Source organism: Eptatretus burgeri, chromosome 1, assembly GCF_056783735.1.
Source record: "Eptatretus burgeri isolate ZD-2024b chromosome 1, Ebu_testis_v1, whole genome shotgun sequence".
Taxonomy (NCBI): Eukaryota; Metazoa; Chordata; class Myxini; order Myxiniformes; family Myxinidae; genus Eptatretus; species Eptatretus burgeri.
In genome coordinates, this window is record NC_140961.1 from 120977300 (window position 1) to 120992267 (window position 14968).

Below are 14968 nucleotides of genomic sequence, written 5' to 3' on the forward strand. Positions count from 1 at the left end.
TGAAAAGCAAAAGATAGCTCAGCAGAAGGCAGAAATAATGATTGAAAATCACTCAAAATTAACTTCATTTTCGTTACACAAGAAGTGGCGGAGAATGTGCATTGGCATAATCTTCTGAACTGGAGGTGGTGGGGGGGAGGGGTGAGGAGGGGAGTAGCTACAACCTTTATTTGATGACACAATGAGTCCCCTGGCAAGTTTGATTGAGATTGGATCATATCATTAACTACCGAATGTATCAGCCAGAGACATGCAGAGACAGACAGGCAGACAGACACCAAATTGTATATTGTAGTAAGATCACAGAGGCCCCCACTAGGCCACTATTGTGTTTTGCATGGGGTCTCCAAATGACGAACACTGCCACTGCTCCTGAATCAGCCTCCTTTAATTTAATGTAATCTACAGGTTACATTTTTGGATCTCACTGATGAACAGCAAAAGACTACGAACAGCTAATCATTCAAGTTCACGTGTTGCCTAGTCTGGGACATCATCACACTTCACATAAGAAGAGTCCTTATGGCAGGAAATAAAATCTGGATTTCATTTTAACAGATGATGTTCTACTGGCGGAAGTTTCCTTCATTGCATGCACCATCCTGATAAGGTAATCATGAACCTAACCAGAGAATTGTAATGACTCATGCAAAGGACAGGTGAGGATTGACATCACACCAAAACAGCTAAAGCTTGTAAGAGTCACGTGCAATTACTTGTGCAAATATCGGTGTTATCAAATATCGAAACCTAATGCTTTCAACTATAACTTTTATTGGTGGTTTCAATGAACAAAACTGTTACAAATCAAGTTGTACTATGAATGAGAAATATAACAAAAACAATACCATGAGGTTATGCTGATAATGTTATCACAATGTGAAAAGCTCAGTGACATTTGGCTTAAACTCGAAGTTTGTTAGCCCGCAATCTCTGTTGCCTCAGAGATAAGCTTGTGTCCGTTCCAAATGGTCTTGAACTGCTCAGGAACAGGGAATTCACGCTGCGAAAGACAGCATGACGGATCAATTTGATTTCACTTAAATATTTAAATAAAATCTCGCAACTACATCATCTTACAACTTCCAGTCCCAAACTGCTACGAGTCCACGCAGGAGTAAAAATCGTATTACTCGTGACTTTCTATTGCTTGTGACAGTTGCATGTTACCTTTGAATGAAATCTTGTCCAGATATATATATATATATATATATATATATATATATATATATATATATATATATATATATATATATATATATATATTTGGCTGTAGTTGGTCCAAGGTAGTTGAGCTCACTGCTCAATTGCACTGAAAACAATTCACTTATGAGCAGCATTGCCTTTTGGGTGGAGCAACTTTTGACCCCTGACCCTTTTTCATTCTGCACATGCCCCTTCCCTCCTTTTCTTTTCATTCCAACCCCCTTTCCATTCTTGAGACTAACCTCACAATCTCATTCCTTGCCTCTTTCTGGATTTAATTTTTTTCATTTCATTCCCCACCCCTCCTCCCCCCCCCCCTGGTTTTACATGCATGATGGGTTGACCAATTCAGAAAAAACAATGACAAGGCTAAGACCAGTCACTGTTGAATATTTGAACGTGCACAAAATGGCAAAGATACAAATTCCTCAACAAACAGTTCCTCACTCTATCCCCGACGCGTCCAATTGCACAAGGAGGTTAAACAAAATAAAAGTAAAAACAAGAACAAAGATATGACTCAAATCATTATACTCAGACACAGAAACAAACTAATAGCAGGAGAAGTCCTTTTGTAGTTTCGATAAAATCTTCAAAAAGAATGATGGGAATGGGAAAAGAAAATGATGGGAAAAGAAAAAAGAATGATGGGAAGTCACAACAAGAGCAAGAGAAAGACTCACAAAATCATCATCCTGAGGAACCACAACGTTCATTTCTGAAGATTTCGCACTAATGATCTCGCAGTCAAGAGACTCCGAGCTCAAGAACAGTTGGAAGCCATCGGTCTTGTTTACAGAAATTGTTGGTACTTTGCCTGTGACCTGTCAAGGAGCCGGTGTAGGGAAGTGGCAAGTAGGTTTTCCAGTCAATATCGAAACATTTTATCATTTAATCATACTATAACACAAGAAGCATCAATTTTTTTGGCGAGTTTGGTTGTTTTCTGGTTGTGTGTTTGTTTGTTTGTGTGTTTGTCCCAGTCCCAGGGGTTCAGGGTGGGGGAGCACACAAGTTCTCCCTATGTAAATGAGTATAATTTAATGATGGGAGTCGGCATTACAAGTCATAACAAGTGAGCACAATATACGCCAGAACAAGAAGGTATATACAGAATTGTGCTACTACATGGAATACAGCATCCTGGTTGCCATGGCAACCACTTTAGATGACGAACGTATGTCGCCACACACCATCTCCACAGTCTGTACCTATGTACCAAATATGAAACGTGAAAGTTGAAAACTTTGGGAGTTAGAGTGTGGACAGGAACGGACGGATGGACGGACGGACGGACAGACGGACGGACGGACAACTGGTATCACATAATACACCTATATATATATGTATATATATATATATATATATATATATATATATATATATATATATATATATATATATATATATATATATATATCGGGCGTATAAAAAAATACACCACAGACATTATAAAATGGGGAAATTAACGCATTCAAAAGGACAGCTTCTTCTTCTATCATATGCCGCACAAGGCTATGGGGTAGCCTGATTGGCTGAGGACATGGCTGTGCCGTGATGCCCTCAGTAGGTTAGAGCAATAATTTGGAATTTATCAAGGGCCCGGCGATAGCTCGCCTATTCTTCATGAAGGAAACTGTGGCATCTTTAATCCACCAACTAATACCGGCAGACCGAGTGGGGGAGTCTGGGAAGCCCAGTTTAATGTCCATCCGAGGGACGGAACACACAGTGGTGAATCACCCTGCCTGTGAAACACCGGGATGACAGTTTATAGCTGGGTTGAGATTCAAACCAAGGGTATGGTACTTGGTATCAAGGGTATTTTCCAAGGTACTTGAGCTCATTGTACAATTGTATTGAAAACAATTCACCATTTTGTGGCGCTCAATGAATCCTTCAATCCATCCATCCATCGGGACCAAACTCTGTGCAGAGTGTTGGTGCTGCCTAAGCAGTCTCCGTGGCTATTGGGCACAATCCTGGATGGGTTGCCATTCCAAAACAGTATACCAAGCATGCTGGCACTAATTATCATCCTCAGAAGGATGACAGGCAGAATAACCCCCACCTGGTATTAATTCAACAGCCGAGTGGGATTTGAACTCAGGATCCTGGGATCCCAAGCCCGCCACCCTAACCATTAAGCCAACACCAGGTGTATCCTTAAATCTCCTCCATATCATGGCTGGAATGCCCCAAGGCAAAGTTCTGGGCCCAGTCATATTCCTGATCTTCATCAATGATCCCTCTCACTCATAGGGAAATCCTCTTTCTCCATTTTCTGATGACGCCATCCTCTGCCATGACATCTGTTATCCTTCAGACAGACAGGCCACAGACTATTCCCTATTTTCAGACTTTGAAAAAAAAATCACAAACTGGTCAAACACTTGGAATATTTTTCAATCCTGACAACTCGCACACTCTCACTATCTCTCTCCGAAAGGACCATCTGGCAAACCCTCCTATCTACTTTCTTAACAATCCTCGTGAGGAAGTTCAGTCATTCAAACTCCTAGGTCTATCAGCCCTGATCTTTCTTGGGCAAACCACATTTCAAAGTTGGCCTCCAAAGCCAGCCGACAACTGGGCATCCCCCATCGAAGAAAGTCCTCCGTAAGCACACCTGAACTCCTGTTCAACGACAAGGCCTTTATCCACAGCTTGATGGAGTACTGCTCCCCCCTCTTGCTCACATGTTGCTCAGCTTGAGGCCATGGAAATCAAGGCTTTCAATATTATTGGAATATCCCATGATGAATCTGAGTTGATGGGTCTTTCACTTCGCCATCAGACAGGTCGGTGGTCTCTCTGTCTTCTACCACCTCCTTTTTGGTTTTGCACTCTCTGGTCTTTCTGTGCTCCCCCCCCCCACCTAGATTTATGCAGGGCTCACATGGTCCACCCTCAACCCCATTCTGGTGAAACTATCTAAATTTAGGATAACTGCTCACCTCCACTCATTTGTTCCTATGTTTTTTTTCCCTACATATGGAATCAACTTGCACATCCTCTTCAATCTCATTCACTGCAAGTCTTCAACACAGCTGTTCACAACCATCTCAGATTTTTTTTCTTTTTCTTAAACCTTGTCGAGGCTCATATGAGAGCTTACACACAACGCACAACAAAGGGGGGGGCATGGGACAAGAGGGGTGGGAGTGGGAAGGACAAAGCAGTGGGGAACAGAGACATTAGGAGATCTGTGGAAGGGAGAGGGATGGGGCAGGGAACATGGGGAATACAAGATGGACATTACAGGGACTTTCAGGAAGGAAAACAGGGAATTTGAAGGTGGGTTTGGGGTGGATTAACGGGGGTAGAAAAGATCGAGGATTTGGATGGGGGATTATAAGAGGTGGTGCTGAACAGCTGTTTTGAAGGCCTGGAGGGAGGAATGGGATTAAACAGATTGAGGGAGTTTATTCCAAACATGAGGAAAAAAGAGGAATGAGAGAGTGAAGGTGAGCAGTGATTCTTGATTTTGGTAATTTTACCAGAAGGGGGATGTTGGCAGACATTGAGTGCCCTGTGGAAATATGGTGGGGACATATCACAGACACAGCAGAGGGGGGGGGGGGCGAGACCTCAGCTTGACACCATGGATCACGCCCAATCCAAAACCATGATCTTTTCTTCCCCCGTTAACCCCAACCAATCCCTCCAGCTTCAAATTTTGCATCCTGTTTTTCGTCTGGCACGACCTGATATGTTCAGTGTACTAGCTCTTCCACGAGACTCAACATGTATACAAAAAAGGCATTGCCAACCTAATTGCAAATCTAAACAGCTTAGAAGTGAGTGTGAACCTCTAAGCCATCCTGCCAGCCCTAAGCAAAGCTTATTTGATGGTCATACTATTTGGGAAATTCTATGCTTGACTTCTATGCACTCCTGAATTGTGTGTGATGGAATGAATATAACACTGGTGGTTATACTCAGGGAGTGCAAGGGGGTTGTATGGAGCAGGAGGTACAAAAAATTCATAGTGTTGGGGGTTCAGGGTGGAGGTAGCACCCCAAATGGCTGCACTCGGTAGGAGGGGGTATTACTAGTCAAACTAAAATATGACAACTCTGGGGGAATGAACCTGCTTGTATTCCTGTGGGAATTATCCCATCCATGAAGATGGGTTCTTCACGACTAATGTTAAGGTTAAATCATCAGTCTTTAAAGCTTTCACCATCCTCTTTCAATACCATTGAAAACAAAACTATAACGGCACTCGGTAGAGTGCATACTTCCGCCAGGCTGAACAGTTTACATTTTGTCGCCCACTGACAGGCCAGAACTGCATCTGAATCTTAACCAAAATCGAATCAGCGCCTACCCAACTCATTCGCCAAGTTTTGTTTAAAAGCATCCACAACATTTAGAGATATTGTGCTCTATATCGTTTTTGGCCACATCTCGATGGTAAAGAAACACCCAAAAAATTATATCATCGGACCGGGATTTGGATCTTCACCAAAATCTCATCAATTTGTCCTTGTCCCACACCCAACCTGTTCACCAAGTTTAGTTCGAATCTGTCCGTAGCTTTTTGAGATATCTTGCTCACAAACAGACAGACAGACAGTCAAACAGAAAAACAGAGAGGGGTGAAATCAGAACCTGGCCATCCACCTCTGCCGGTGGAGGTAACTAGACAGAGCAACCAGAGATTGCAGACCCTTGCCAGGACGTCGTGTGGTGTCTGTGTGATTTTTGTATCGTGGTGTGTTTGTGTGGTGTGTAAACCATTCATTGACGACGTATATTTTCATACAACGGACAAAAAGACCTTTTCAATTTTCGTGATATGAATTTTATATTCACGGTGCAATGGTATGTATTTTATACGTTGACGTAATGTTTCATACTTTCGAGATAGTGGTATGTTCTCATACTCTGTACTTTGTCGACGTACTCGCATTATAATTGTACATCCTCACATTGCAATTGTACATACTGACAAACAAGCAAACGGACCCAAATGCAATATCCTCAGGCAAGGGTAACAAGACAGAGGAGTTAACAAAGCAGAGCTTCAACCGGGTACATATATATATATATATATATATATATATATATATATATATATATATATATATATATATATATATATATATATATATATTACAGTAGATCTAAGAACCAGGGCACACTCAGTCACTCACTGACATACAGCAGTTCGTGAAGGGGTGTACTTCATGGAAGAGGAATCCCTGAGGACAGTCGTTCTCCAATTTGTTTTGTCAAAGCAAGCCCATTCGACATATTGAAGATTAAAAATAACATTCGATTAGAAACCTTTTTATAATTCAGCATGCTATTTTAAGTGTAAATTTTATAATGCTCTTTGATTGAAAATCGGTATTGTGTGTGACATAACTTTTTGGGCACCTTTTAATGTACGATATAATTTGCAGTATCTCTGACTTGGATAAGTTCTGGACATTCAAGATGTAAAATTAACCAATTATAATCAAAGTGGACGTTAAAATGTTGGTGTTGACGTAGAATCATGACAATGGGCGACGAGCATGGGATTATCGAACCTGTATACCTTACATTGGAATTCAAACCAAACTTCAGGGACTTTAGAAAAACGCATACTCAGGAACGGCCATGGATACAACTTCGACATAATCCTCATTCAAGGTTGAAAAAAACTATCAACTTACGGTTAAATTAGATGTACGAGGGGCAATCAATAAGTAGCCTTAAAATGTCGATATAAATTCAAGAATGTAATGCGTGTAGATGTAGATGACATATGTTATATCTATGGGTAAGACTCATGTTTTACCTGTTTTAGATGTGGCAACATTGAGCGTATGACATCAGTAGAACAGTTCCAAGATTGCAGCTCTGTTGGAAGCATGCACCAGGGAGAAGCAACGTTCTGTCATCCGTTTCTTGGGAAGTGAGGGTGTGATTCCCAATGAAATCCATCGCAGAATGAAGACGCAATATGGTGATGCATGTTTATCACTGCAACAGGTGTATGACTGGGACAGGAAGTTTAAAAATGGAGTGTCCAGTTTGGCAGACGCTGCTCGCTATCACACAGCCGACACACCACAAATGGTTGCAGGAGTTGAGCATGTGCCAAGTGAAAACTGTCGCATTACACTGGAAGAAGTGGTCTCCGAATTGAACATTAGTCATGCTTCAGCACAACATATTATTCACAACATACTGGGGTTCCACAAAGTGTCTGCAAGGCGGGTGCCAACACAACTCACACCCAAAATGAAAGAACTCCGCTTTAAAACTTCCTGTCCCAGTCGTACACCCGCTGCAGTGATGAAAACGCGTCACCATATTGCAATTTCATTCTGCGATGGGTTTCGCTGGGATTCACACCCTCACTTCCCAAGAAACGGATGACAGAACGTTGCTCCTCCTTTGTGCATGCTTCTCAGGGAGCCGCCATCTTGGAAGTGCTCTACTGCCGTCATACGATCAATGTTGCCAGATCTAAAACAGGCAAAACATGACTCTTACGCATTGATATACATATGTCATCTAACAACTACACGTATTACATTCTCGAATATATATATATATATATATATATATATATATATATATATATATCGTCATTTTAAGGTTACTTATTGACTGCCCCTCGTAAAATGTTATTGTTGCAAAAGGCAACTTTGTCGAATTGTTGTTAAGGCAGTTTGGGGGGGCAAAAATTGAAAAAGTTAGTCTCCGTGCGGACTCACGGACAACACAATTACACGCTTACATACACAGACACACACACACACACACACACACACTTCCCTCTGCTGTCCCTTCGGGTGAGGATAACACAATTATGTTGACGCGGGGTGCACATCAAGCAAATCCCATTATGAATTACACCTTCATTGTCCTTACCTGCACCTGTATATTCCTGCTGTTAATCACCTCCACCATTCCCACAACGCTCTCAAACACCAGGGCAAACTTTGCACAGTTATCTGCATAAATGGTAATGTTTCAACAAGTGATCTGCACAATATTTGTCTCATTAGCGATCTTATCGAACGGCCGTAGAAAGCATTGAGGATTATCAAGTCTATAAGACAGTGTTCGCACGAAGCAGAGTTTGAGATTCAGTCGATATATATTCATTGAGAAATATATCGACATTGGAGCAAGGAATGCTTGAACAAACCGAAGGGTAAACAACGCTGAAAGAAATGGCCCAGTGGGGACCCATGTTGTGCCAAAGGAGCTGCTCATATGACTAAATCTCGACCACACCACGACTACCGTTCCCACACTCCACAAAAGTATGTACACCCTCATGAAAGGTGCATCGGGCATAATAGTCTCACTCTGTTTGTTCACACTGGCCAGAACAGTATTGTGCAACGGTAACGGACATGATTGGGAAAATGTAGCAGAGTAAAGTGCATCACTTCCACCCATAAGAACAATCTGCATTCAAAGCACGTGCATTATTATGATGTGTTGTGGATTTTCTTGTCAAAAGTCATGTGATTGACGTCGGGTATCTCAATGGCAAACAGGTAATACGTCAATTTTGAAATGACGTATTCCGCCCCAGAATGCTTGGCAATTCATGCACAGAAACCCCAGGAAACGGCGGCATTCAGGGCATCATAAAGTATATCGTGTGTGGGAGATAACGATTGTTACTTAAAATGGCTCACAAAGGTTCTAGAATAACCTGAGACTACTTGGAAAAGTACTTTAGAGAAAGGGCTTTGCCTCTGCACAACGAAAAAGTTGGGGAAATTTATCAGCTCGTCAAACGGGAAAGCTGCTCGTACTGCAAACTCCCGACCATCTGAGCTGGTGCAAGGCCCGAGTGGATGGGCGTGTGCTGAACAAAACCCCCGACGGATCACTACCAGTGAATGGACTGTGTACCTGGATTAGAAGTTTCTAAACACCCGTGGGAAGGACATATCTGGGGCTTGTGAATTTACAGGGTAAGTTTAAATGATGACATTTACAATTAAACACATTAGGAGGTGGGAGCTATGGGAGCTGTGAGGGTCGTTAAACTAGTGTATTTCCAAGGTTTGCACAACATTGCCCTATTCTTCGGAGTAGAAAGACGGCAGCATGGATTGACATGCTAAAAATAATTGCACGCTGCAGTTGTGTCATATTGCGATAAAACTAGCATCAGATTCTGTGGTGTGGAAAGGGGCATTTGACTCATTATGACCTCCTGAGCCAAAAGTACCTTGACAAAGTTAGTCCATGTTCCTCTTTCTTCTTCTTCTTCTTATTATTATTCCCATCCTCTTCCTTTATAAGGGGTGAGCTCCAATGGCACCAAGCTTCTGCCCTACTTCCCTCTATCCTCAGCCAATCAGCCCCACCCCCTCCCGCTTACTGATATCCCTCCTCACACAATCCTCCCATCTCAACCGCGGGCTACCTCTTTTCCTGCCATCTCACTCTCTTTACCATTCCCTCTTCCCCCATCCACATTCAGTGTCCAGCCAATCTCAGCTAGCATTTCACCAATCTCCCCATCAAGCTCATCTGCACACCAATCTCCTCCCTCAGTTTATCTATTCTTCTTCCATCCACCCTCTTCACTCCCGCGATCCTCCTGACCCAGTTGTTCTCGCAAATGTGCAGCTTCTATTGTCGTCTCTCCGTCAGTGTCACCGTCTCCAGACTGTAAAGGTAGGCCGACGTTGCACATGACATCAGAACCTTCCCATTCAATTTTCTTGATTTTGTTCTGTCTGCCATTACTCCCTCCACCCTCCTCCACACATTCACACCCACCTGAATCCTCCTCCGCACCTCTGCCACCAAATTACCATCCCCAGTCCCTGTCCCCTCCCCCCCCAGATACTCAAACCTGTTTCCCTATCTGTTTCCAGTATATCAAATAGCTTCTTATAAAAATTCATGCTCCTAATCAACAAAAATTGTGGCTCTTTACATAGTATTACTAACGCATGGCTTCGGTGTAAAAATGGTGAAAGACCAACGTACAATAAGCATTGCTCGTCTCCATTGAAATCAATGTTTTGATGAAACTTTTAATTGCCTTTGGCATGTTATTTCAAATATTTTTCAATGTTAATAAATAAGTGAGATGATACATTAAGGGGGAGTGGGGGGGGGGGAAGACACCGATTAAACCAGAAAAAAAGGTCAGTTGACTTCTCAGCTTACCGATGACAATGGAGTTCACTTTTCCCTTGATCTGTAAAGTGCTTTGAGAACACTGGAATATGTACACCACCTGGGCTAAAGTGGTGTCTTCAATAAGCAACTCAGGAGAGCCATCCTGGTATTCCTGATAGAAAAAAATAAAGATCATCATTCATCATTGATTTGTTACATCTGTGAAGCGACTGCAATAAAACATTGCACAACTTTAAACTCACGAGTCATATTGAAACACATCCGACAGAATAACAGCAAAGAATGACCAACAACAGTGCAATCTATGATCGTTGCTTGAAGCACACAATGTAGGTGTCACACAATCAGTCCAAAAACCTTTGGTTTTTGTTATTCAACACTGAGCCACACTCAACCTTCTCACCATTAATCCTTTGCTCCTCATTAAGTGCCCAATAAAATTCTGGAGGCCAGCAGTCTAAATCCATTGCACTTGCTTGTCAAATAAAAATCCAGAGCCTACCGCAAGAATCCAAATCTGATTCTGCTAGAGCTGAACTTCATCGTAATGCAAGGAGACAAAATTTGCCTCGAGCCAAAATCCGGTATTGGAGCCAAAATCTGCTTCCAAAAAGAAAACCTGCACCACTCACCCCACCCCCAGAGCCAAAACCTGCCCCCTTAGCCAAAACTGCCTCTGGAGGACAAATCTAGCCCCTGAGCCAAAAATCTCTCCCTGGAGATGAAATCTGCCCCCACAGCCAGAATCTCTCCCCACCCAAGCCAAAATCGACTCACCAGAGCCAAAGTCTCTCCCCCTGAGCAAAACCTGCCCCTAAGCCAAAATCCGTCCCCAGAGCCAAGATATGCTCCTGGAGCCAAAATCTGTGCCTGGAGCCAAAATATGCACCTGGAGCCAAATTCTACCCACAGACACAAAATCTGCCACCTGAGCCAAAATCGTCCCCCAGCGCCTAAATCTGCCCCCGGAAAAAACTCTTCTCATGGGGCCCAAAATCTAACACTGAAGGCAAAATCTGCCTTGAGCCAAAGTTTGCCCCCCACACACAGAGCCAAAATCAAATCTGCCACCAGGAGCCCAACTATGCCCAAAATCTGCTGCTACTGGATTGAAATGTCAATGAGATGATGATGACCAGCACTCATATAATCCATCCATTGGGACCATACTTTGTGCAGAGCAATGGTGCTGCCAAAGCAGTCTCCTCGGCTATTGGGCACAATCCTGGACAGGTCACCACTCCAACACAGGATACCAGCAAACTGGCACTCATTTTGCTGACCTCAGAAGGATGACAGGCAGAGTCAACCCCACCTGGTATTAATTGAACAGCCAAGCAGGATTTGAACTAAGGATCCAAGGATCCCAAGCCCACCACCCTAACCATTAAGCCAACACTCGGCACACACTCAGAATCTTCAATCATATTATTGCCAGATTGCCAAACTGAATTGCCTATTTAAACTGCAGGCATGCAATCATGATGCAAAATCCAAACATAAAATTTACAAGAATGTAAATTCAAATCAAACATTTTGCAAACTAAATAAAGCATGATGTTAACTTCTGCTTCGACGATTTTTGTGTCGTGGAGGGAAATTAACTGGAATGGAAGCTGTATCCCACAACAACAAATATCTCACCACACGCCACTTCTTTCCTTCCAGCAGGAGCAGAGGTTGTCTTGGGTGCTCAGGGCCTAAAGATTGAGGTGTACCTGAAGTAGTCCCAGTCGACCTTCCACTGGGCCGGACTCCCTGACCACGTATTCCTGGGTTCTTATGTGTCTTTTGCTCATCAGCCACGTGTTTGAGACCTACAAAACAATAAATGCATTGTGCAAAGTTTATATGACACAACAGAAAACAATCTGTAGTTGTAAGCTTAACCTCTTGCTGTTGAAAACCCTTTCCCAGTTCTATCTTTGTGGGGCTCGTTAAACTTCAGCCTATCGTTCTTACCCTGGAAGTCATTATCAATGAAAAAAATGCAGCCTACATATTATGGTATCAAGCAGTCATATATATATATATATATATATATATATATATATATATATATATATATATATATATATATATATATATATATATATATATATATATATATATATATATCACATATATACATATTAACATATAGATATATATTCTTTACAGCAGTACTGATTAAGAAATCGAGGCTGAATGCAAACATAGATGCACAGAGAAGCTTGCTGAACAGTCCGAGCATGACATTTCTCCATTATGCTCCTCTATTCCTTTCCTTTTCTCAATTTTTCCAATTTCCTACAGTCTGCGAAAAGAATACATAAATAGCTCCTAATAAAATCAAAATGAAAATGGCACCTTACCGTCTAGCTCGAGAATTACCTAGACTTACCCAGGCTGATATTTTCACCCTGGTTAATCTGAGCAAAAAGTGCCGAATGGTCTCTCGAAGGTGCAGCCTTTTCAGTAAGCATGGATGGTGGTGGAGGGGGAGGAGGTGGTGGTGGAGGACCAATGGATGCAGAAGATGAATGTCCCATTTTAATGCCCTGAGAGTTGGGTTAGCAGGTTGGGTGGGGAGAAGACAAGAAAGGTCATACGAAAGCATCTGATTGACATTTGCAAATTTTACTTGGAGTCTTATTCATTAAAAAAAAAAGTCATATACGTAATTTATTAATTTTTGAGGGGATTTATCTTTAAAGAGTTAATGTACATGAATACCCATAATCACGTGTGTATGACAGAATACTAGCCTCTGTTCTGGCTATAGTATCGGCCTGTGTTGGTGGACAAGATAGGCAAGGCTTTATTAACTTACGATAAATACTGGACTATATCGACAAAAAGTTGATCACAGTATGACTACCACTGTGAGAAATGAGGAGGGGTTGACGTTTCTTCTTTTGCTCTGATGAAAGGCTAAATGCTCAAAATGTTAACCACACCTTGTTTCTCATGGCAGTAATCATGCTCGTCAATATTGTTGGGGATAACCACTTTTAATGCATGTGGAGTAAATAACCCCTTGGGAATAAACACCTTTAATTCAATGTACTGTATGCGGTGAAAATAAAGATGGCGACGAGTGACGTAGCAATTACATTTATGGTCAACAAAATGTTAAATCTTTCAGTTATTTGCCAGAACTGTCTGATGATGATGGTCTGTCAACGACTTCCTCATTAGAAAGCACCTTCAGGGAGGTTTTTGATATGCAGAGGCTATTGAGAATGTCTTACACTGGCTGTGGACCCACCCTAAATAATTATTACCTTTTAGATAGAAAATAAGTTCCACCACTGGGCAATTTAGATATTTCATTTTTTTCCAATCAAGATCTAGAATCTAGACTCATGGAAGAGCAAGGTGATGCAGGGTAAAAAGGTAATGAACTGACAATGGTGTAGTGGAACCACTGGTGGACAGACACAACAAGAAAAGGAAGGAACAAACAGGGAGAGAGGAGGAGAGGAACCACAATAACTTGCAAATAAGACAGGACTAGCATAACCCACGCTCTGCACGACATGTTGGGGTTGGTGTGTTTGAGAAAGGAACTGATGCAGAGTATCAGTAGTAATTTTACTTTAATGCAGTAAGTGGAATACGATTTCACTGTTTCAGAACCATTTTATTTACTTTTTTTGTACCATGCACCTCATATGGTCTTTGAGATAATGTAAGCTGAATATCACGTTACTCGAGTGCAGAACAACGTCGAAGATAGCGCGACACGAAACCACAAACTCGGAAATAATATATAAGATTATGTATGGTTAATGGGGGTAGAAAGGTAGTATTAATTGGGCAAAGTCATTCCTGAAAAACACTATCATCACAGAAACTTAAAGAAACTACAAGGGCACTCAGTAGAGTGCATACTTCCACAAGGCTGATTACTTTACGTTTTGTATCCCACCGATAGGCCGGATCTGGATTTTCACCTGAACTAAAATCAAATCGGTTTGGTCGTGTCACCTAACCAACTAATCCACCAAGTTTCATCTAAATCCGTTCACAACTTTTTGAGATATTGTGCTATATGTCATTTTAGCTCTATCACTCAATGGTGAAAAATCACTTCAAAATTTCTCGGATGCAGATCCGGATTCATGTCTTCACCAAAATCTAATCATTTCGTCCACCAAATTTCGTCCACCAAAAATCCACCAAATTTCGTCCAAATCCGTCCACAACCTTCTGAGTAATTTTGTTCACAAACAAACAAATAAACAAGAAAGATGTCATGCATAGCACGACACTTGGAAAATCCATGAAACAAATTTGACCTCAAAAATATTTGGTGGTTGAATTCAGTGACCTGAAATATATATGCTCTTCAATTGATTGGCAGATTGATCGATTTCTTGTCAATCAAATGAAAATTGAGGATTTTAGAAATTGGAGGAATTTGTTAACCTATGGCCTACATTGACCTTTTGACCTCAAAAATAATAAGCTTCATGCTTATGACAAACTCTACCATGTGGTGAAGTTTCGTGAAGATCGGTGTAAAATTTTGACCTGTAGGCGATAAACATTAAAATAAAAAACAGACAAACAGACAAACAGAACAAGAAAAAGACGTCGTGCAGAGCACGATACTTGCAAAATCCACCCCCTCTTCAAAGGTTGCCATGGA

At 41.7% G+C, this 14968-nt stretch overlaps 1 protein-coding gene across 10 annotated transcripts in view; it reads right to left on the bottom strand.

Moving 5' to 3' along the window:
• Window positions 1-372: 372 nt before the first annotated feature.
• The window catches only part of LOC147035299 (adenylyl cyclase-associated protein 1-like), a 129536-nt gene continuing 114940 nt past the window's right edge, over window positions 373-14968 (bottom strand). For all 10 annotated transcript variants that reach the window (XM_085896657.1, XM_085896642.1, XM_085896636.1 and 7 more), the window contains 6 exons: window positions 12716-12872; window positions 11977-12149; window positions 10360-10483; window positions 8083-8165; window positions 1890-2030; window positions 373-1003 (listed from right to left, as the gene is read on the bottom strand). In XM_085896657.1, the coding sequence (XP_085752783.1) occupies window positions 920-1003; window positions 1890-2030; window positions 8083-8165; window positions 10360-10483; window positions 11977-12149; window positions 12716-12872 (762 nt within the window). In that variant the 3' untranslated portion in view covers window positions 373-919. The remainder of the gene's footprint in view (window positions 1004-1889; window positions 2031-8082; window positions 8166-10359; window positions 10484-11976; window positions 12150-12715; window positions 12873-14968) is intronic.